The 24,816-nt window shown below is 47.7% G+C and overlaps 1 protein-coding gene across 4 annotated transcripts in view; it reads right to left on the bottom strand.

Moving 5' to 3' along the window:
* Positions 1 to 24,816, bottom strand: part of KAT14 (lysine acetyltransferase 14) — a 65,719-nt gene that overhangs the window by 5,692 nt on the left and 35,211 nt on the right. For 3 of the 4 annotated variants that reach the window (XM_067707315.1, XM_067707316.1, XM_067707318.1), the window contains 3 exons: positions 24,380 to 24,555; positions 22,409 to 22,599; positions 19,463 to 20,429 (listed from right to left, as the gene is read on the bottom strand). In XM_067707315.1, coding sequence (XP_067563416.1) covers positions 20,256 to 20,429; positions 22,409 to 22,599; positions 24,380 to 24,555 — 541 coding nt within the window. In that variant the 3' untranslated portion in view covers positions 19,463 to 20,255. Of the gene's footprint in view, positions 1 to 19,462; positions 20,430 to 22,408; positions 22,600 to 24,379; positions 24,556 to 24,816 lie in introns of those variants that run through there. The other variant, XM_067707317.1, reaches the window with a different exon arrangement.

Here is a 24,816-nt window from a genome sequence, read left to right as displayed (position 1 = left end):
AAATGAAAGTCAAAAAGTCACCACCTCCGGAGGGCCTCCAAGTCTGCCGGCCCAGCCAACAGGCCTCGCCAGCTCACTTTCCAGGTTGTTATTGTTGTTGTTACCATTTTTTCCTGAATCTGCTCATTCTCAGCCTCAGCACTGTTTAAATTTTGACGAGAAAGAGCAAGAAAGCAAAGTAAGCAAACATAAGGATTTTTCTCTGCAAATGTTCCCTGGGTTATGTTGGCTCTGGCCTCCAGCCAAGAAAAACATAGATGACCCAAGAATCATCACCCTCAGTGGGGACCTGCCACCCTTCAGCTCAGAGGTTTTCTTATTTTGCAGGCAGGGGTGAAGAAGTGAGAGGCTGGTTTAATCCCAGTCCCGAGGCTCCTCAGCCTGCGGCTCAGCCTCCGCGTGCTGTCAACTTGTCCCAGCATGAGACAGGGCACCCCTGGGCATGCTTTCCATGGGGACCAGCAGAGAAGCCAGGGGTGTTCACGGAAAAGCAAAGCAGATTATAAAACAGAAGACTGAGGTTCGAGAACCCTCTTCATGAGTCAGCCTTGGGCTCAGAGAGGGCATAAAACCAGGCTGATGCAGAGACACCACCTGCTTTCTGCTTTCTAGGTTCCTGAAACTGTTTTTTTTTGTCCCTGTTGACTGATAGGAAGTCCCATAGCAATGACAGGAATTCCTAGGCCAGGTTTAGAATTGACTTAAACCTGAGGCTTTTGGTATAGATACTATTTTCCCAACATTGAGAAAAGTTGTTGCAAAGGAAGTATTTATTTTTTTCTTTTTTTTTTTGCGGTACGTGGGCCTCTCACTGTCGTGGCCTCTCCCATTGCGGAGCACGGGCTCTGGACGCGCAGGCTCAGCGGCCATGGCTCATGGGCCCAGCCGCTCCGCGGCATGTGGGATCCTCCCGGACCGGGGCACGAACCCATGTCCCCTGCATCGGCAGGTGGACTCCACCAGGGAAGCCCATTTTTTTCTTTTTTTAAGGAGTAGAATTCTTGTGTTTCTTTACCTCTCTATAATTTTTAAAAATAAATTTATTTATTTATTTTTGGCTGCGTTGGGTCTTTGTTGCTGCACACAGGCTTTCTCTAGTTTAACGAGCGGGTGCTACTCTTCGTTGTGGTGTGCATGCTTCTCACTGCAATGGCTTCTCTTGTTGTGGAGCATGGGTTCTAGGTGCGCGGGCTTCAGTAGTTGTGGCACACAGGCTCAGTAGTTGTGGCTCATGGGCTCTAGAGCACAGGCTCAGTAGTTGTGGCACACAGGCTCAGTTGCTCCGCAGCATGTGCGATCTTCCCAGACCAAGGCTCGAACCTGTGTCCCCTGCATTGGCAGGCGGATTCTTAACCACTGTGCCACCAGGGAAGCCCCTGATTTCGATGTTTTTTAAATGCTCTCTTGTGGGGCCTCACACATGGTGGTCTTTGAACATATGTTGGTTCCTTCCCTAACCAGCATGAAAGGAGACCCTTTGCTGATGTCTCTTCAGCCTAATAGGGGTTAGTAAGCATAATAGAGCCTGTCAGGGATCTGCCCAGACCCCTCTGCATCCCTTTAAGTGTTTGGCTATCACCCCTTGAATGTGCTTCCATGATTCACAGTGATACTCTTCAACAGAGCAGTGTTCTTGGTAAAAAGCTGGTAAAGTGTTGGTAGAAGCATCTGGGAGTTAATACTCTCCCCTGAGCGCAGCCCTCCAGACAACGTCTGGAGGATGCCAGAATTCCTTTGTCTCAGGTCAGGGAAACTCCGAGGCATAACTTACACTCCTGAGCCCCCAGGATGAAGCCACAGGACTTAACTTGAAAGCACAGAGCTGCTTACCCCTCCCGGTTCTGCTTCCCTTACTCCCACACCAGTCTTCCCAGGAAGCGCATCCTTAATAAACCATTAACACTCAAGTCCTCAGCCCAGAGTCTGCTTGTGACCCAAGACAGTCAGCTTCAGAACGCCTCATGCAGAAAAAGCTACATGATACTGAAGTTCTGATGGTCACAGTTAAAAGAACTGACCAGATGGTACATTCAAATCATTCACTACTTGACAGCCATAATAATCGTACTAGTGACACGTGCCTAATACCTGCATTATGTTCAACACTAATCCTCATCACCAGCCTATAAGATAAGTAGTTTCATCCTTTGTGGCAGTTTTTTAAATGGCATAAATCTTTGACTCTTTGTTAAGGTCTTTGTCCCTCCCCCTTGAATCCTGCTGCTTTTAGAGAGATCTGCTCTATTTTGATAACTTGTTCTTCAGTTGACAGGACCCAGCCACCCGAGGACACTCTTCACCAGGTGAGGACATCCAGCCATGCGGGTTGATTACACTTCAATTTACCTCTAGTAGACGGCAGAGTTAGGTCTTGCTTTTACATTGGTAGGTGGTTCTAAATAAGTACATAGAGGTTGAGCTTTTCTTTTTGTTCCTTTGAATGAATATTCCTACTTGCCATGGTTTGTGCTTTGGTTTAAAAACTCAGCTTTGAATAAAGCATTTGCAGACTGAGTCATTTTGACTCACTCCATTTTCAGATGGTTGTGTCAGCCTCTGGGTGGTGGGACTGCAGTCATGGAGTCCACCAATGGCTTCTGCTGGCAGATGTGAACAGCCAGTGCGCAGGGCTCTGCTGGGGTGGCTGCCAGCACCAGTGCCGGCCCTCCATCTCCCATCACTGCCGTATGCCAAGTGAAGTAACTCTCCAGGGTGACATGCTAGTAAACGACCAGTAAGTAACAGAGCCAGGTCTCAGGCCCTCACGCTGTGCACCCGGCGGTGGAGGGGAGAGCCCTAGACAGCAGCCAGGAAGCTGGGCCTGCCGAGGGTGTTGCCAGGATCACCTTGTTAATTTTCTCAAGCGGCCTCTCTCTCTTTCTTCATCTTCTGAAATAACTCAGAATCCCTGTGCCCCACCAGCAAAGTTGGAAACACCATCAAGGTACACGAAATAAACTCTTAATAAAGTCCAATTGATCAATTTTTCCTTCACGGTTAATGTTTTTGTTTTACTGCTGTGTGTTGGCCTTGTCCATGGTTGCCTCTCAGAAACTTGTGATGAACGGGTGGAGGAATGAGCAGACCCAGTGGCCCGGAGGTGGTCTGGCCTGGCCTGGCCTCGCCAAGAGACGCCTGGACTGGGAATCAAGGCCAAATGGCTAATGTTCTTTGTCTATCTCAAGATGCTCTTCTGGAAGCTTTATTGTTTTGCCTTTTATGTCTACAACCCACCTTGAATCGATGTTTGTTTGTTTTTGTGTCACCCACTGTGTGCAGGTGTCCCCTGTCCTAACTGTGCTGCCGTATGAGAATCAGAACGTGAAGAACTGGGGCAAATGCTGAAGACCTGGCAACTGCCATGGCTGAGGTGAACCAACCACCCCTCACCTTTGACCCAGAAGACTCACGTCTCCTACCAGCCCCCGTGAAACAGCCCAGCTCACTTGGTAACTTGGAAATAGGATAACATCTGAGACCCTTCACAGCTCTTGACACTCGTGTGCAAGAAAATTGTTTATGACTGTAAATCTGCGTTAGGGGGTGGTTTGCTACACGCCATGGTTGTGGCGATAGCGGACTCCCAGAGGGTAGATTTGGTCAAAGGCTGGGACTATTTTCAAGTTCTTGGTATATACTGCAATTTGCCTTCCCGAAAGATGGCTCCAATGTACACTCCCACCCCTCCAGGGATATCTGAGCAGATTTTTCCTACTGAAATGCTAAGGTTTGCTGTCCTTTTCCCCCTGCACGCCTCCCCTCAAGTAAGTTCTGCCTTCATGCTGGTTTTTTTGGTTCGGTTTTGTTTTCCTGTTGGCAATAGGACCCAGGAAATGGAGCTTGTGAATGGCAGGTGGGTCTGTTGCCAGGAGTAACGGGAGTATCTGCAAGGCCCAGAGCGATGCCCCAGTAAACCCATGGCCTGGGAAGACTAGCTCCAGATTTACATAATAAATTGCATCTCACAATCTACTCTCTGGCGCCTTCCTGAGTAATCTGTAACGGCAAGCTTGGTGGAAAGTGCCAGAGGAATGCAAGCTCGCCAGAGTTGGCCCTAAGGCCAACACTTAACAGCCTAACTTAAACAGGACTGTGGCCCTTGTGGCAGCAGGGAGCCGCTATCGCTCTGGGTGGAACTTTAATCCCCGAGGGCACGTCTGCACCTCTCTCCTCACCTGTCCCCACTCAGAGATGATAGTTCAAACCCACCCACCAGCCAAACAAAGGGCCACCTCTGAGCCTCCTGAGGGTCTCTTGAGGACCAGGATTAAGGCCAAGGAAACCCTTGGGGGTCAAGGGGGTTTGCGCAGAGAGGACAGCTGAGGCATTTAAACGTGCAACATCCACAGAAGCCACTTTTTCCCAGGTCAGAGCAGTTCGCATTGAAGCTGCAGCAGACCATGGTTGATGGTGGGTTTAGAAGACTCAGGGCAGGGGTCAGTAAGCTCACTCTGGAAAAGGCCGGAGGATAAATGGTCTCTGTTGCAACTACTCAACTCTGCCATCGCAGCGTGAACGAGCCTTAGACAACACACAAACCAGAAAGCATGGCTGTGCGCCAATCAAACTTTACTTACAAGACCTGGTGGCAGGGAGGCTATAATTTGCTGACTCCTGACTCAGGAGATGGTGGTCAAAAGACAGGGCTAGACCTTGCCTTCAGCTGCTCAGGTGGAAAATATCTTTTTTTTTCATGTCTTCATTTAACAAACAGCTAAACAGCCTCACTATGCCCCAGACATTTGGAAGAGCTTTATAAATACTGATGCACTTAATTATCACAGTGATCCTGTAAGGCAAGTAATATTATCCTCCCTGGTTTGGTACAGAGAGGTTAGGTAACTGGCCCAAGGTCACACAGTGGTAAGTGAGAGCGTCAGGGCTTGGAAGGCAGGCAGCTTGTGCTCTTACCCATCACCTCGTGCTGTACAGAGGCAGGCTGGCCTTCATGGAAGGCACATCCACTGGGCACCCTGCTCTGTGTTAGTCTGGAGGGAAGGGAAACAGGGACAGAGGTGATTAAGACCCACTCCTGAAATGGAACAGGGCCCTATAGGGCTTTTCCAGGACACAACCTCCCTACACCCGTCCCCCACCATGTCCTTCACCTGCCTCTTGTCCGTAGAAAGCCTTAGCCAAAGAATAAATTTAATCAGAGAAATGAGAAAATATAGAAACAAAGGAAAGCAGTCAAACAGGACAAAATAATAATAGTTAAGCCATTAAACAAAGTCAAGAACCTTTAGTTCCTCCTCAAGGGCTATATGGATCATATTCTGAGCCATGTCCTATGAGCTGTCTTATAGATACTGAAACCCATACCAGGTTGAAGAAGTTAACTACCTGATGACCAGGCTGTAGCCATGACATAAACTGCTGCAATTCCGAGAACTGGCCTCAAAGAAATGGCAACAAACCGACCCTGGAACTGAAGACGGACTGTGCTTAAAACAATCAAGATGATGCTGATCAGACCACTGGTGACATTTTGAGATGACTGTCAGAGCTGACTGTGCTGTGCTGCATGCGGCCCCTCCCTCTGCCTATTAAAGCTCTTGCCCACTGATGGGCAGTAGGGAGTTGGCCTTTGGACAGGAGTCCGCCTTCTCCCCCCGTTGCTGGCAACTGGAATAAAGCAAACCCTCCTTTCCATTAACACTTGTTTCTCGAGTATTGGCTTTCCAGCTAGAGCAGCTGGAGCCCTCAAGGAGCCCTCGGGGGAGAGACCAGTGCAGATTAACGATGGGTGTAATCTCGGGAAAGCATGGGATGCAGGATGAGTTGAGAACTTGCAAAACTCACCTAAAGGTCAGAAAAATGGTGGCCATGCAAAGTAAAGATGACCACAAGCGACCTTCTGCAGTGCTGGAAAGGGTCGGTGTCTTCAACTAGGTATGTCATATAACTATGTAAAGAAGTCATCAAGCTGACCCAATAAAATACACAAATTTGGAAAAAAAAAAAAAAAGAGCCTGGTGGTGCTGGGTGGAAGCTGGCAGGTGGTGAGACAGCTGTTCAGGCTGCTGCTCTCCAAGGCCTCTTCTGGGCGCTGGAGGGTCCCTTGGCCCCCATCCCATCTCCTCAGAGTTCTATGGGGAGGAAACAGGGTCATGGACAGTGACTTGACCAACTATGAACCAGTGCATTTGGCCCACCTGGCAGGCTGATGGCTGGGGGTGGCTTCCAGAGCAGAGTCAAGGCCTTTCCCACAAACCCCTTTGGGATGGGCTGGGATACTTGACACACAGCCTGGGCACACATGAGGGATCCACAGCACAGCCACCCAGGTGACCCCACAAAGAGGGACGGAGAAGGCTGCTCTCTTCTCTTTGGCCATCAGCCAGGACGTGTGCCTGCAGACTGTGTCCCTGGCCTTGCCCAGGGCCCTATGAGGGGACTCAGACTGTAAACTCCTTGAAGATAAGAGTCCTCTTGGGAATCCTGGTGCCTTGCACGGGGCTAGAGACTTGGGAAATGATCGGTCCAAACCCTGGCACTGAAGACTCTCTTGTAAAATTCGCTCGGGGCTCTCCCTCCTCTGAAGGAAGACTCTGCACTCACCGTCTCCAGCTCAGAGGACCTCTGATTGGAAAGGCCGACTCATCCCAGTGTGGACCCCACACCTCAGGCCCTCAGCCTGATGGCCCCAAGGAAGTCCACCTGGAGGCTCAGATTTATTTCCTGCCCCTCCACTTCAGAAAAAACCCAAGCAGAGATGAGGTGACAGTTGTCCTCAGCCCTCTCACATCATCTACTTGCCAACAAGCCGTCCACCCACCGATCCACTCAACCCCCCAACCACCTGCCGGGCCATCTGTCCAAAACCTCCTCCAACTTCTGTCACATGCCTGTCCTTCAAGGAGCCAAGGGTCTCTGAAGATGATTCTCTCCTTGAGGTTGACTGGGTGTTGGGGATTTTCAGAGATGGCGAGATGATTCCGCAGTCAGGAAGCCTTCATGGACGCGGGCAGATGGGAGAGGGGCTGGATGCTGGGGCGCTGCTGTCTGCCCGCCCAGGTCCGGACCTGCCATCTGCTGGCTCTGTGAGCTCGGGCAATTTAAGTAACCTCTCTGTTCCTGACTCATCTGACCTGCAAAAGCCGGTGAGGTAAACCACCAAAATGGCCACAGACCTTCACCCCTCCTTGTATCATGCCCTGTGCAATGTGACTGCAACTCCAACCACCCAGAGGTGGAGTGATTTTGCTACCTCTTGAATCTGGGCTGACCGTGTGATTTGCTTTGGCAAGAGAATGTGGCAAAAGTGATGATGTGCCGATTCTGGGCTAGACCTGAGCAAGCCTTGGTACTCTCTGTCTCTCTCCCGCTCTCACCCCTTCCCCCAGCACGTAAACACGCCCAGGCTAGCCTGCTGGGGGATGAGACACCACGTGGATGAAAATCCCCGTCGCTCCAGCCAACAGCCAGCCAACTCCCAGAAGCCTAGTAGGGAGCCCAGCCGAAGCCAGGACTGCCCATGTGAGCCCAGCCTAAATCATTCACTCACAGAATCGCAGGCAAATAACTGGTGGTTGTTTCAGGCCGCTAAGGTTTGGGGTGGTTTCATGCAGAAGTGCTGTGGCCACAGGTGAGTGATACGATAGGATTATACGACTCTTGTACCTCAGGGTCACAGTGGGAGTTAAACGAGATGCTCTATGGAAAGTGCTTAGCTCCCTGCCTGGCACGAGGCAACATCCCATGGATGTTAACTGTCATCCCTGCTGTGGGACACCGTCCTGTGTGAAGATCACAACTACAATCTCAGCCACATCAACTGGACTACAAGTTGTCTCCACTCGAGAATCCAACCAGCCACTCGGCCCCACCTACAGAAGCCTGGGCTCTGCCTGAAATTTCTAGCAAAACCTTCTTAAAGTTATATAATTAGCAGGTGCATGAACTAGCTGAGGCGGGACGTGCCAGGTCTGGCTGACACGTGGAAATGCTGGACTCCCCGGCCACCTCGATATGGGGCCCCTGCCACAAGACAGCAGACTGTTCCAGCAGTCTCTTCAGGTCCAAAGAGAAACGTGGGTGGGGGGGCACTGTTTTTCTTTTTTTTTAAAGCTTTCCAGAGGACATTCTGGCCCGCCTTGGAAATGCTGGGCTTGCGTGCGACTGGACACGAGGGTGAGCAGATGGCTGGCCTCTGGAGACCAGCCTCACTCCCACGGTGCGACAGCTTTGAACACGATGAATCGCAAAGGGTTTATGGTGCTACCTGACTCTGACTGAAATTCTAATTCCAGAAGTGAGTCACGGACTGGGCACCAATACCGTGGGTGATATGTACAAGGATGGTTTTTGCTGCCTCGTTTGTGGTGACAAAAAAACTGGAAACTGCCGGAATATCCAACAGTAGGGGGATGGTTGAAGAAACTGTGGTACTTATAAACCTCTGTTTCAAAGTAAATTAAACCTAGATTAAACCTAAATTTTTGACCTAGAAGGACTGTTATGATATATTGTTAAGAGAGAAAATCAAGTTGCACGATAATTAATGCACTGAGAATAATCCTATTTTAATAAAATGATAAAAATCCCATCTAAGTGTATAAATATTAGTACATGTTTGTGTGGGTAAGGAAAGCGTATGGAAGGATACACACCTGGAGGAGTGGAATAGGGGTGAGACTATTAGCTTTTCCTTTCTTTTTATTTTTTATTCGGAGATCATTTTAAACTTACAGAAAAGTTGCAAAAATTAAAATAGTACAAAGAATACCTATATATCCATTGCCCAGATTCACCTACTGTTAACATTTTACCCCTTTAGCTTTATGATTTGTGCATGTTCCTTGTCCCACCTTCAGTTAATTGCAATCTACACACACACACACACACAAATTCTTCCCTGATCCATCTGAGGGTAAGTTACATGCATCATGGACATTTACCCCTAAATACTGCAGCATGTATTTTCTAAGAAAAGAGATGTTCTATTACATCACCACAGCATAGCCTTTGGCTTAAGAAATTTAACACTGATACAAAGTATGTCCTCTGATCATAAGAGAATTAAACTAGAAATCAGTAGCAGGAAGATATATGAAAACATTCCCCCAAGATATGGAAACTAAATGACTCACTTCTAAATAACCCACGGGTCAAAGAAGAAATCACAAGAGAAATGAGAAAACATTTTGAATTTAACAATGTTAATACAATCTTTGATCTAATCCACCGATGACACACTGTTTATTAATTCTTCATATCCTTTGACATGTGACTGGATACTACCACTAACTGGCGTGAGTAGAATTTACCTCCCCTCCCTGCTGAAACTGGGCTGGGACATGGGACTTGCTTGGGCCAAATGAAAGGGGGCAGAGTGAGAATGTGCCAGTTCCCGACCGACGCTGGTGTTCTTCCTCTATCCTGTGTCACTGCCACCATTATGTGAACAGCATAACTCCAGCACCTGCTGCACTGCTTCCCTGGGACCCAGGGGGTACACCTGTGGGGCAGACCTGAGCTGTATGCACAGACTGAATGGGAGGGGCCGAGCCAAGCCCTGCCAACCTGCAGACGCACGGGAAAGAAATGCTGATTGCTGTGGACCACCGAGAATTTCCCATCTGTTACGCAGCGATGACTTATCGTAGAGTAGCCGACACATACAAAACACTTCCTTCACATGAGGGATCGTTGCAAGGCCTTTACTAATGTCAACTCACTGCACGGGCAACGGTCCTTTTTCACAAACGAGGACACTGAGTTTAAGCTGCCAGCCCAAACTCACATGGTTAACACGCTAATGGTTGCGTGACCATGGGATGCGCTTCCTCTGGATGTCCGCTGGGGGAGACCACAGTTGGTGGTCCCCTGAGTCAGTCTGAGCCAGGGCTTCTCCTACTTGCAGCCGAAAGTATCCTGCCAAGCCCACGTGCACAGCCTGCCTCACTCCCCCGGCCTCGTCCTCTCCAGCCCCGGGGATGTCTGACGAGCTTGGGGAGAAAGATGCACTTTTCCCAAACACTAGTTTACAGTCGGGAGCCTCCAAGATGCCCCAAGGGTCACAAAAGACAACGAGTCTGGTTTTCTGTCCACAGACGTGCAGGCAGGAAAAGAACAAACACCAACATGTGCAAAAGAAAAAGTGGTGCGACAATAAAATGGAATTAAACCCCAAGTCAGGAGAGGAAGTGGGCCCTGCTCTGGCTTCATCCAGGGAAGGTCAGTTACCAGAAGCTCAGGTAGGCCTTCGGGCTTGGAGAAGGGATGCATTTCGAAAAGTGAGATGAGGAGCCTCCCCTTGGGAGGCCCGGGGTGGCGGCGGGAGATGACGGGCAGATCCCCCCTGGACTAGTCCTCCCAGCCTGTGCGTCTCAACCTTGGCCATCAGAATCTCCTGGGCTGGGAAGCCACACCCCAGCCCAACAACATCAAATTCTCGGAGGACGGGACCCAGGTGTGGGCGATTTTGTGGCCGAGGCTGAGAAACACTAAGCAACAGCCTCATTTTAACTAGGGTCTCCCCCTCCCCGAGGGTAACCACCATTGTTCCGTGGCCCCCAGCTACCAGGCAGCCTGCCGAGTACTCCTCATGTTCTCACAGATCCTCCTCACAACAAATCACAGGTTTTTAGCAAACAGGGAACTGAGGCACAGCCAGCAAGCAGCAGGTGTGGGACTTAGGCCCGAATGGACCAGAAGCCAAGCTTCTTACAGCCATGCCACACACCTCAGTGATTCAAATGACCTGAGAACTAGGAGAGGGCAGAAATTTCCAAGAGGCCAAAAAGGAGATCCGGGCTGGGTGGGCAGAAAGAGGGGTCTGCCGTCGGACTGGGGAGGGGGGCCCAAGAGGGAAGCGGGGATCCTGGGATGGCCAGTCTGGGGAGACCAGGCCTTCGTCGACTAATGAGAGCAGATAAACGAGGGAACCAGGCCAAGGGCCCCAGAGGCAGAGAACAGATGTCCAATTCTTCCCTGCAGCCTGCTCTCCCAGGACTGGGGGAAAACAAGGACACGGGGTTGGCTGAGGACCAGGACCTACCTGCCTCTGAGTTGTTTTGTTTCTGTCTTGGTCCTTCCCTTCTCTTACCCCCTCCTCCACCTCCCTCCTTAATACCACACGAAGGGGAATTTTGAGGGACCCTCTCCACAAATTCCCCAGATGGGACCAGCCAGTTAGACTGGGTTGAGAATCACCACTTCAACTGCGGGAAGAACTCATATGAATAAATGATGAGAAACACCAAGATCTCCCTACTCCCTGGAGATTAATAGACAAAGGATGCAAACAATTTATAAAAGAAGGAATGCTACTAGGAAACAAACAATGGAAAATGTTCAACCACACTAATAATTTTTTAAATGGCAAATTACTGCCTATGTAAAAATTAGCAACAAGTAGTTCAAGTGATAATAATTAATCCTGGTAGTTTTGAGGTGAGACTGGTACCTTAACACATTAATGACAGTGTTGGCAATGACAAAGTGACAATGAAAATGTTCACATCTTTTGACTTAAGAATACCATTTCTGGGATCTAACCAGAAGAAAAAAATCCAATCCCTGGCAAAAAACCTTAAGCACAAATGTGTTCACTGCAATGTTATATATAAAAGCAGGAATCTTAATGAGGAACACTAAAAGAATAAGAAAATAGAACCATTAAAGAATGGTCATGAAAACCATTTAGCAACTTGAAAAAAATGACTGTGATATAACATGAAACGACACAAGTAAGTAATCCCTAATCTATTTTCTGTCTCTATTAACCTGCCTTTCCTGGACATTTCATATAAAAGGAATCATACAACATGTGTTCTTTTGTCTGGCTTCTTTGAAATGCTTCAATTTGTGATGTTTCACCCCTGTTGTAGCATTTATCAGTGCTTGCTCCTTTTTACTGCTGGGTAGTACTCCACTGTACGCATCTATCACACTTGTTTATCCATTCATCAGCTGATGGTCACTTGGGCTGTTTCCACCTGGAGGCCATTGTGAATAATGCTGCAATTAATATTCATGTACAAGTCTTTGTGTGGATATATGTTTTCATTTCTCCTGAGAGGAACTGCTGAGTCATATGGTAATTCTACATTTAACATTTTGAAAAGCTGCCAGGCTGTTTTCCAACACGACTGTACCACTTTACATTCTCACCAGCAATGTATGGGGGCCCCGATTTCTGCATAGCCTTAGCCACATGATTATTTATGTCTTCTTGATTCTAGCCAGCTCTGTGAATATCATTTGAATTTCTCTAATGACTAATGATGCTGAGCATCTTTTCATATGCTTACTTGCTATTTGTATACCTTCTTCAGAGAACTGTCTAGTCAAATCATTTGCCCATTTTAATTGCAGTGCTTTTTAACACTTTATTTTTTAGAACAGTTTTAGGTTCACAGAAAAATTGAGCAGAAAGTACAGAGATTTCGCAAATATCCCTGCCCCCCATACACAGCCTCCCCCATTATCCACATCCCCCACCAAGGTGGTACCTTTGTTACAGGAGAACCTACACGGACACGTCACTGTCATCCAAACTCCATAGTTTACATTACATTTCATCCTTGGTGTTGTGCATACTATGGGTTTGGACAAATAAATAATGACATATATCCATTGTTATACCATTATGCTATCACACAGAGTATTTTCACCACCCTAAAAATCCTGTGTTCTGCCTGTTAATAATCCCACCCTCCCTCCCTAACCCCCAGAATCTGATCTTTCCCTGTCTGCAGTTTTATCTTTTCCAGAATGTCATATAATTGGAATCAGACAGTAAGCGGCCTTTCCAGACTGGCTTATTTCACTTAGTAATATGTATTTAAGGTTCCTCCATGTTTTTTCACGCTTGATAACTTGTTTCTTTTTAGTGCTGAAAAATATTCTGTTTTCTGGACATACCAGTTTATTCATTCACCTGCTGAAAGACATCTTGGTTGCTTCCAAGTTTTGGCAATTATGAAAAAAGGTTCATGTGCAGGTCTGTGTATAAACATACATTTTAACATCATTTGAGTAAATATGAGAAGATTGTTGGATCATGTGATAAGAGTATGTACGCCTATTTTTGTAAGATACTGCCAAACTGCCTTCCAAAGCAGCTGTACCATTTTGCCTTCTCACCAGCAATGAATGAGAGTTCCTGTTGCTTCACATCCTCGCCAGCATTTGGTGTTGTCAGAGTGGTGGATTTGAGCCATTCTAATAGATGTGTAGGAGCATCTCATTGTTTTCATTTTTATTTCCCTGATAACATGATGTGGAGCATTTTTTCACATGCTTGTTTGCTCTCCGTGTATCTTCTCTGGTGAAGTGTCTGTTGAGGGGTTTTCCTGTTTAAAAATCAGGTTGTTCATTTTCTTATTATTGAGTTTTAAGTCTTCTCTGTATATTTTGGATAACAGTCCTTTATCAGATGTGTGCTTTGCAAAGATTTTCTCTCAGTTCGTGGCTTGTCTTCTTAATTTCTTGACAGTACCCTTTCACACAGCAGAAGTTTTAATTTTAATGAAGTCCAGCTTAGAAAATCTTTCTTTCATGAATTGTACCTTTGTAGAACCAACCAGGACCCTAAGGGGTCTTCCCTGGGACAGACCCTTCCCCCCACATCCTCTGCTTCAGCTCCTCTCTGAAGTACCCAAATAATAGTACCTGATGCACATTTCCTGAGTTGTTCTACAGATGCCAAAACCCCCACTAGATAGAAGAGGTTAACTACTTGATGACCATGAGTACACAGCCCCCCAGACCTACTACAGCCTAAAGACTGATCATGTGAACCCCTGTGACACCACCCTGTGACCTCACCATCAGCCAATCAGAGAAGATCACTTACCCTGGGACTCCCTTCCCTCACCTTACCTCTCAAAATGCTTTGCTGAAAACCATCGAGGAGTTCGTGTGCTTTGAGCATTAGCTATCCCGATTCCTTGTACAGCATGCTCTGCAATAAATGCTGCTCTTTCTTTCGCCACAAACTGGTGTCAGTTGTTTGGCTTTACTGCACGCTGGCGAGTGGACCCAAGTTTTGGCTTGGTAACATTTCATGTTGTATCTAAAAACTCATCACCATACCCTAGGTCATTTAGATTTTTTCCTATGTTAGCAGTTTTATATGATCCATTTTGAGTTAATTCTTGTGAAGGATGTAAGATCTGCGTCTAGATTTTTTTTTTTTCTGCACATGCATACCTAGCTGTCCCATTACCGTTCGTTGAAAAGATTATGTTTTCTCCACTGCATAGCCTTTGTTTCGTTGTCAAAGATCAGCTGGCCGTATTTATGGAAGTCTATTTCCGGGCCCCCTGTTCTGTTCCATGTGTCTAGCTATCTGTTCTTCCACCAACTCCAGTGTCTTGATTACTGTAGCTTTAGAGTATGTCTCAAAGTTGAGTAGTGTCAGTCCTCCAGTTTCATTCTTTTCCCTCAATATTGTGTTGGCTTTTCTGGGTCTTTTGGTTATAAACTTTAAAATCAGTTTGTCAATATCCACACAATAACTTGCTGGGATTTTGACTGAAATTGCTTTGAATCTATAGATCAAGCTGGCAAGAAATGACATCTTGACAATGTTGAGTCTTCCTGTGCATAAATATGGAACATTGCCTCATTTACTTAGTTCTTTGATTTCTTTCATCAGAGTTCTGTAGCTTCCCTCATATAGATCTTGTACATATTTTGTTAGATTTATACCTGCTAATGTAAATGGTATTGTTTTTAATTTCAAATTCCACTAATTCATTGCTGGCATATAGGAAAGTGACTGACTTTTGTATAAATAACCCCATATCCTGTAATCTTGCTATTCACCTGTTGTGTCCACTTTGGGGTCTTTTTTTTTTTTTTTTTTTTTGCGGTACGCGGGCCTCTCACTGTTGTGGCCTCTCCCGTTGCAGAGCACAGGCTCCGGATGCGCAGGCTCAGGGGCCATGGCTCACGGGCCCAGCCACTCCGCGCCATGTGGGATCTTCCCAGACCAGGGCACGAACCTGTGTCCCCTGCATCGGCAGGCAGACTCTCAACCACTGTGCCACCAGGGAAGTCCTGGGGTCAACTTTTTTCAATTCTTTCAGATTCTCTACATAGACAACCATGTCATCTGCATACAAACAATTTTATATCATCCTTCCCTATCTGTATACCTTTTATTTCATTTTCTTGCATTAGCCAGAACTTCCATTAGCTAGTATGATGTTAAAAGGAGTGGTGAGAGAGGACACCCTTGTCTTGTTCCAGCTTAGCTGGAGAGCTTCTAGTTTCTAAGTATTCTAGTTTCTCACCGTTAAGTATGATGTTTAGATGTAGGTTTTTTGCATAAGTCCTTTATCAAGTTGAGGAAGTTCCCCTGTAATCCTACTTTGCCGAGAATTTTTATCATGAATGGGTATTGGATCCTGTCATGTATCATGTGATATGATCATGTGATTTTTATTCTTTAGCCTGTTGGTATGATTGCATTATTTGGAAACGGGTATTTGTTAAACTATGGTACATGCCTATAACAAAATATAATTCTATCATATATGATTTTTTAGAACATATGACAATGTGGAATGTTATCTGTGATCACCTAAAAAAAAAAAAACCCAAAAGTCGTGTATCTTATACAACAAGATATACAATATGATCACAGTTCATTTTAAAAACTAGTATATGAAAAAAAATGACACATGCAAGGGCATATGTATGTGCATAAGACAAAAGGCCTTGTAGGATTTATACCAAAATATCTAACGCAATGGGCTATGCTGAGTTAGAGAAGCCTCTCTGGTAGCTGGTAACAAGCCAACGTGAAGTAAAGCAAAAAGGGTCATTTGACATGTAACGTCTAGAAAAGGCAAATCTATAGGGACAGAAAACAGACTGGTGGTCGTCCAGGCTGGGACAGGAGTGGGGACTGACTGCAAATGAGCACCAGGGGCCTCTCTGGCCCCATGTTCTACAACTGGATTGAGTGATAACTCCATAAATCTACTAAAAACCACTGAATTGTACACTTAAAATTGGTGAATTTTATACTATGCAAATTACACCTCCATAAAACTTTAAAAAGAAGGCGGGATGATTTACTATAAAATGGGATGGATGTAAGGGGAAGCCTTCCCCAATCCTGAGGGGGAGCCTCAGTCAGCCTCAGGGAGAGGCCTCACCAGAAATCTATCTGAAACTGTCTCAACCCTTCCTGTTCTCTAGACTGGCCCACAAACAAAATAAAAAACAAAAAACCGTGGCCACCTAGAGCTCCTGCATGCACTCTGGCTACGAGGAACGCCCTCACTGCCTTCCTAGCATGGATGAGGTGTCCACCAGCTACAGCCCACCCAGCTGCCCCAAAGGGGAACAATTCCAAGCTGGGCAGCTGCCCTCTGGGTGTCACAACTTCACAGGCTTTTCCATAATGACCCTTGTGGTTGACTATACTTTGGTGCTTGCCACCCCCCTCCCCTTGGGAACCACATATCCAGTATTTGTCCTTGTGAAGCGCTCCCTCCGGAGTGGTCTAGGAGTTCGGCCACGTCACTGGCTCCGGCTGATGGGTCAGCAGTAAGCACGATGCAAGCAGAGACTTGAGAAGCACTTGCAGTGGGGTCTGTCTTCCTGGAAAGTTGGAAGAATGTTCCTTCTTGGAACCCAGCTACCTCGCCATGAGGTGGTGTAAGCAGTCCCACGGGGAGGCAGGAAGAGAACTGAAGCCCCCCAGCCAGCACCCCAGCTGAGCTCCCAGATGACAGGGGCTGCCCCAGTGCCCCAGCCGGCACCACATGGAGAGAACCAGCCAGAAAACCCTCAGAAACCCAAGAGAAAAGAAACTGCTATGGTGTTAAGTGGCTAGAGTTTGTGGTGGTTCCTTATGTAGCACTAGGTAACACAGACATCCTTTGGCCTCTTGGTCACCAGAGAAGTCCTGGTGAGTGTTGAGAAGCGCCACCTGTAACACTGAGTGCCCGGCCCACCTGCCCAGGACACCCTGCTTTGCCCCTGGGGAGGCAGGAGCTCTTGCCAGCATCTAACTGAAGGGTGACAGACAGGCCCTCACTTAAGCTCAGGCCACTGCGGAACCCACTCTAAAAGCCGCTTCCTCAAGGAGATATGAACCTAGAAGGCCACGACGCATTGTCTGGATACTAAGACCAGGGGTGCAAAGTCTGAGTAGCAGGGTACTGACATATCTTCAGTGAACCTCTCCATAAGACACGTACTTGCGAAGTGAACCCTGCCTGCCTTAACTAAAAGTTAACCTTGCCAGAAACGGGACTTATGTCCATGGTATTCCTGCCCGAGCGCCTACAGAACCTGAACAGGAGCAAAGAGCAGACACCCCCAAATCCTGGGACACTGTGCAAACCAACTAGCCAGGACGCTTCAGAAATGTCCACATTCACAAAGACTTGGGGACGGTTCCTGATCACAGGAGACAAAAGGAGCCTGACAGCTGAATGTGACCTGCAATCTTGATCTTCTTTTGCTATAAAGGGCAGTATTAGGACAATCAGTGAAATGTGAATTAGGTCTGTACATTAACAGCAAGAGATCAAGGTTAACTTCCCTGATTTTGTCACTGTACAGCAGTTAGGTAAGAACATTCCTAGCTTTTATTAAGGGTAAAGGGGGCACAGTATCTGCAACTTACTTTTAAATGGTTCAGAAAAAAGTGTGCATGTGCACACACACGTATGTGTACAGGGGGCACAAACGTGCGAAATGTTAACATTTAGGGAACTGGGATGAAGGGTACCTGGGAACTCTGTACTCTTTTGTAACTTCTCTGTCAAGACTGAAATTATGTCAAAATTAAAATAAAACATTTCTAAGATACTGTTTGGTGAGTCATTCCTTTTGAACCTTTGTTCCAACCACCCAGCTGGCTCCAGAAAGGTCTTCCCTCCAGTCTGAACAGGGCTAGTTACTGCTTTTTGGCTCACACACGCCTCTGAACATCTGATGAAGTTTCAGGCCCCTCCCCCCAAAAAACATTCAAACTCACACACACCTGCCTTTGCACACGACCACGAACCCTGACCTGGGAGCCCAGCAAGGAAAACATGGAAGGTCAGAGTGGGAAGCGAATCAGCTCTGAATCCAGGCCACCTGTCAGGGTCCAGGGGCTTTAGGCCCTGGGGAGAGTTCCTCCCCAACGTCACACACCCCGCAGGCAGGGAGGGGCCGGCGCCAGGACTGGGGTCCTGTCCTCTGCTTTCTGTCTGTGCGCCCTGGCACGGACTTACTCATCCTCTCAAGCCCACTTTCTCTTCCCTAAAATTGAGGCAACGGCACGACCACCTCATGGAGTCTCTGGGAGAATTCAGAGCTCAGGAACGGGGCTGACGTTTTTCCTACTCCTAGCACCTTGTACCTTGTCTACTCAGCGATGCCCACCCCCAAGCCCACCGGGCTGGGTGCTGGGTGCTGCTCAGGGCAGCCAGTGGCACAGCCAGGAGGCCCCGCCTCAGGCTTATGCCCCAGAGGCCCCAGTTGCCAGCAATTCTTGTTTTTCCTGATACCCTCTGAGATCAGGCCTTTGCTTTCCATCCCACTTGGAGCCCACTGCCTTTTGCTAGACATAACTTTGATTTAATGTAGCCTTTAGCCACATTCACTTTAACTAGAATACTAGACATTTTGGCCAAACGTGAACATACGAGCAGTATATCTGCTTTTCAGCCGCCACTCACCCTCACCTGGAAGTTCTCTCTCAAAATGACACGAACTATAGGGTGTCACTCAGAGTGCAGGTCGGTCTATCTTGAAGCCCTGGAGTTTCACTGCGGAGGAAAGTATGAGAGGGCAGGTCCATGGACACACACACACCCGGGGGCACATACGGGCTGGGGCTCAAACCGCCCGTCTCCCACGAGTGTCAGCTCTTCCTCGAGCTCTGGGGTGAAAAAATCCATCACTTTAGCCATAAAACAGACACACTAAGATAGTAGAATATAACATACCTGTAATCTTAAGAACCTAAACCTTAAAGGCCAAGCAGGCGGCAGGTGACAGCCGATCCCTCCCAGCCTGTTGGGGGTCCCCGCAGGGTCAGGTTGGAAAATGCTGATTTTGACCCTGTGGAAGGGGAGAGGGTGAGGAGGAGCCCAGGAGACTCCTTTTTGGAGGCTGACCATCGCTGCTTTGATCCTGGCACCTGAGTGACTCGGCGTGTCCAGCCCGGGGCCTCATGCGGGAGAGGAGAAAGTGAGCCCCGATCCCAGCCAGGTTAACAGAGATAAGCGACAGGACAGCTGCAGACTCTCCCTGCAGGGGCGACACACATTCCCCTGGAACGAGGGCATTCAAGCTCCCTCTAAGCACAGCCTCCAGAACAGAGATGCTGTGGTCCACGGAATACCAATGCAAACTTTGAAATGTGCAGTTTTCTAGAGAGTGTTCAGCCTTTTTTGGATTCTCAAAGGGATTCATGTCCCCATAAGATAAGAACTACTGCTCTTAATTAAAAAGAGTTTGAAAGCAAACTGATGAGATTGAAGCTCTGGCCATGGGCTGTCACAAGGAAAGATTTTTATTTGAGAACATCGGATACTTCTGGAAATGTTCCTGCTAAATCCAAAAACACCTGACAGTCCAGCTCCAACACTCACAAACCCACCAACAGCCTCGTTCCGCAGACAAGACGGGACCGTCCATGGCCGGCTCCCCTCCCACCGCCGCTCGTCTCCATCCGGGGGCACAACTGAAATGCCAGGCCACTCAGCTACTCCAGCCACAGGAGGGGAGAACAGGATCCCGCCTCCCAGGCCAGGGCCCCGGTGGGGGATGCTCACGGGGGCACAGCTGAGGCGACGTCACACACAAACACCATGACCAAAGTCAGTGCCCGAGGGGTCCCCCTGGCTTCAGTGACAGCACAGCCAGGCTGGGACGGGCTGGCGTCCCCGTGTGATCATCTCACCACCCCAGGACAGCACAGTGCCTCTGAAGGAAGCACCGCAGGAACGCTTAACTGCGATCACACTTCTCACACTTTAAATGGGACAGAATCTCTCTCCCCAAGAACATCAGTTTGGACCTTCCTGGCTCAATAGGCTGTCGGGCAAAGGACAGCGCACCTGCCAGTCTTAGTTGACCGTGGAGTCCAAGGTGTGGGCAAAGGCCTGTCCAGAAAGGGCTGGACAGCGACTCAGCCGAAGGGGCACCCACTACTGACGCCACTGCCCACGCCGCTCTCAGCTCAGCTGAGATCAGAACCCGCGGTGAAGCGAGCACCTGCTGCTGGGGGTCTACTGACAGCCCTTCTCTGCGAGCATGTGTGCCCTCTGTGAAGAGGTGCACTCACATCAGCGTCGCAGCCGCAGGAAGAACGCGTGTTTACACTCCGCGCTCTCCAAGGGGTAATATTTATCGTAAAAATCTAAAACATATTCTTCAGTCTTGAATCCAAACTTCTGGTAGAGCAGCATAGCAGGGTTGCTCGCTGAGACGTGAAGGGTTACGTCCTTGCCCATGCAGGTCTGCCGAAAGAGTGGAAAAACACAAGGTGAAAATGAAAAAGCCGGAGGGAAAATGAGTGGGTGAAGTAACTTTTAAGTGTAGGCAGTCAGTTACAGAAACCAGAGACACTGGGGCCTGAAGCTGAGACACTGCAGCACCAGCAACAGCAGGAAACCTGACCCGTCTCTGCCGCCACCAAAACACTGCGCCGAAACGTTCAAGGCCAAGGAAACAGACGGTAAGCTGGGTGTGTTCTTTTTCTCTTTGGAGCAAAGAGCCAACAGGGATATTTTCACTGTCAATTGTTTTATATTCAATTGCATTTAAATACATCAAGCATATCAATACCAACATCACAACAATCTTGAAGAAAGAGAGGACAAGAGGAGACATTCTGCTTTTAAAAACCAGATGTCATCCTACAAGGGAATCGTAAAAATTCCCTGCCTAGACCTTCTAGAAAATGTTAAATTATGTAGCCAGATATGAAACATTAAGACTTCTGTTTAATTATACAACTTGAATACCTTATACAAACATTCTGAATCCCAAAGACACTCTCTCATCACTCCCAAACTTCTCAGAACTGAGGTTTCTGCATTTAGCATGGGCCTAATCCTAGGGGAAAAGAATGATGGCGTGCTCTGTCAAGTCTAGGCAAGTTCTTAGATTCTTTAATTAGCTACACAGAAGAAAGTACCCCGAAAGTCACATAAATTCAGAACTTGCTCTTTACTGAGGAGGCACTGAGATCCTGGACTTGATGAGTTCCTGAGATTTTACAATCCCAGGTCAAAGGCAGACAGATACCTTCTCTTCCCTGCTTCCCTCACATTCTGCATCCAAAGGCATTTTTAGGACAAGAACGAACGACAAGCACACCAAGGACGATAGTCCTCTTTACGCTGCAAGTTGGCACAATCCCAGCAGCCCCGTCGCCGAGCACAGCTGACCGTCTGGGTGGTACTGTGTCTGGGCCGGGGTTTATGGGCTGGCTGGGGGCCAGGCACCCACATACAAAGACGGACACTCCTCCTCCCAGCCAGGGAGCCTCAGTAAGGACCAGATGTGCCACCAGAACATCACCCCTGCCCTATCCACTGGCCCTTGCTGGTGAAGGAGGAGGCAGGAGCCCGTGGCCATCCTACCAGGAGAGGGTGGACAGGGGGAGGTCGGCCCTGCGCACAGGGTGGGTGAAGGCAGGGTGTGTTGGGGATAATGGAGACAGCCTCACACTAACTGCCAAGAGAGGAGAGGAGAATGCAATTCCTCGATAGAGGGTTCTCAAGGTTCTCACCAACATCTGGGAATTACTGAGCAAGTTTCATTAAAAACTGGAAAAAAAAAACCAACACTGAATCATCTCCATCTTCTATTTAAAAAGAATCTTTCCCACGTGACACACAATGCTCCATACCCAATGGTTTCTAAATAAGCTACCAGATAAATTCTGGGGAAAAAAAAAATCCTTGCATGTTTTTCTGGTGTTAGTATATAAATATATGGTCTATTTTCCTCAAAGGTGATACAGATATATCAAAGGATGAATTACCTAGAAGGTTCACAGCAACAGTAAATTAAAAACAAGCAGCATTAACAGAATGCACATACCACTGACTGACAGGCTGGCTAAAATGTTTAAAAATACTTAAGAACTAAAAGTCACTTCTCACTTCCACTTCTCAGAGTCACCGCGGTGGTGATTCCAAGAGCAGCAGCAGTTACGATACGGACGGTACAAGTGCTTTAGGCTCCCACTTGTGGTACTTTCCTCATTTCATTTACTACACATGGTCACACACTGATTTCTTTGAAACCTGGGTCTGAGGAGTGACCCTCTTTTAGGGGGTGAAGGCTTCTCTCTGGGTGTTAATAACCTCGTGAGCGACACAGACCGGCTCCTCTTCACTGGCGTCGCCTGGCGCTGGCCTCCTCCTCCTCCAAGCCTTTCAAGGAAACCCAGAGGCAGGTGGGCAGACAGTGAGCAGAGACAACATACCTGAATCAGATGATAAATCATGAAAGTTGCAATCCCTGCTCTTCTCCACTCAGGATGGACAAACAGAAATGAAATGTACGCTTCGTTGTACTTCACATCGGGGACCATGAAGCCAAAGGCAATGATGACTTTCTTATAGAGGACGACGACACTGAAGTCCGGGTACTGCAGGCACTCGGACAGGTCAACACCTACGGAGAGAGGCCAGCAGGGTCAGCCCGGGCTCGGGGGCTAGTGAGCAACAGGCCACTCAGTCTGTGCTTTCAGCTGCATCTGCATGCTAAAACACCCATACTGGAGACAGAGACATTACCATAGACACCACACATTCAGATCATAAAAATAAAAAAGTGAATTTTAGAAAATATCAAAATTAGCATCGCCTGGTCTACGTACATATGTTAAAAGAAGAGAAGCAGGACAGGGTGGGTAGGAGAGAGCACACAAGCTCAGAACTGGACACACCTAGTGTTGCACTCAGCCTCCGGGGCTGTGAGTGCCAGCTGGCGCATCCCTAAGCGCCCCGCCTCGGTATCTGCCTTGGGTAAGATGAGAGATACCCAGATCCCAGGGGGCTGAGGAAAGATCCCGAGACCGCCCGTACACAGACAATTGACAAGCTCTTTAGTACAAATGCCACATTTTACAATAAAGGAGTAAAATATAACATAACTCCATGTTTAACGTTTGGAAGGCGCCCAGTGTAGGGGCAGGAAGTAGCAGACACTCCCAGAATGCTCCTTTCAGCCCCATCCCAGCCCCCACCACGTGCACTGTGACATCCTGACAAAATCTCATCCAGCTCCTAGAAGACACGTATTATTTCCTTTACATTCCAAAGCAGTGCAGTAGAATAGATCCACAAAGAACGTGTTTATATTTAGCAATGAAACTGTGTTCCTTTGATCGATGGCTTCAGAGACAATATGTTAAGGCTGATAAAATCACGAATCACATTGGATTTATTCTTATTTTCAAAGTCTGTGGTTGGGGTATTTGGCTTTTTTTTTTTTTTTGTGGTACACGGGCCTCTCACTGTTGTGGCCTCTCCCGTTGCAGAGTACAGGCTCCGGATGCGCAGGCTCAGCGGCCATGGCTCATGGGCCTAGCCGCTCCGCAGCATGTGGGATCTTCCCAGACCGGGGCACGAACCCATGTCCCCTGCATCGGCAGGCGGGCTCTCAACCACTGCGCCACCAGGGAAGCCCAAGGGGTATTTGGCTTTTTAAAAAACAACTTTTGGGACTTCTCTGGTGGCGCAGTGGTTAAGAATCTGCCTGTCAATGCAGGGAACACGGGTTTGAGCCCTGGCCCGGGAAGATCCCACATGCCACTGAGACCATGTGCCACAACTACTGAGCCTGCACTCTACAGCCCGCGAGCCACAACTACTGAAGCCCATGCACCTAGAGCCTGTGCTCTGCAACAAGAGAAGCCACTGCAATGAGAAGCCCGCAAACCACAAACCACAATGAAGAGCAGCCCGTACGCGGCAACGAAGACCCAACACAGCCAGAAATAAATTAACAAAAATAAATAAATAAAAACAATTTTTGGCTGTGCTAACGCTCTCAAAAGGACCAGCTAAATAAACAAAGCACACAGAATTATTACGCAAAAATCACAAGTGTCCAAATACGCCCAAGCTATCAGCCTGTGTGGTACTGATGGACATTACCTAGGATCTAGACACATGTGGAAGCAAAAGAGGGTGAATCATTTATTCTGGAACCAGAGACAAACAGGCAAGAGGAACAAACAAAAACACTGTTTATTACTTTAACTGTTCGCTTCTTCTTGACCTTAGGAAAGAAAGAGATGTTTATATTTTAATATTTCTGAGTTAGTAGAAACAAACTGAATGAAATCATATAAGGTTTTGGGGGTCACACGACATACACTAATTTTAAAAACTGCTAAAATGAATGACACAGAAAATGGATCTGCCTAGTTCGGGAGGGGAGAACATACCAGGCCAGAAAAACTCCTGACACATGGAGTTTATCGTCGGGATGTGATTTGGCCGGACATAGCAGTAATCAAGAGGTGCGTCCGGCTCTGGCGTCCAGTGAGGGTCACTCCTGTGCAGGTGGGAACGAATCTGGGACAGCAGCTGCAGTTTGGGTGGCTTTGTTTCATAATCACGCCTCCAGAACCCAGAAAATAAACAAACTGAAGTCAAGAAAAATACCCATTATTCCCAGCCATTTGATTCACAAAACTCTTTGATCTGCTTGAAATTTTAAGTTAGTCTGCACTACTTTATATATGGCGGCTGACTTAACAGCTACATTTCTGGTATGAAATTTAAAATTCATTCTATCAATATTCGTCAGACCCAACCCCTCAGTACCTGCCAGGAACTCTACTAGTGCTGGTAAGCCTTGATGAACAGAATGGGGAAACAG

The sequence above is a fragment of the Pseudorca crassidens genome, chromosome 15 (assembly GCF_039906515.1).
Source record: "Pseudorca crassidens isolate mPseCra1 chromosome 15, mPseCra1.hap1, whole genome shotgun sequence".
NCBI lineage: Eukaryota > Metazoa > Chordata > Mammalia > Artiodactyla > Delphinidae > Pseudorca > Pseudorca crassidens.
The sequence above is the reverse complement of the archived record's forward strand: the minus strand, read 5'-3'. Positions and strand labels throughout refer to the sequence as shown.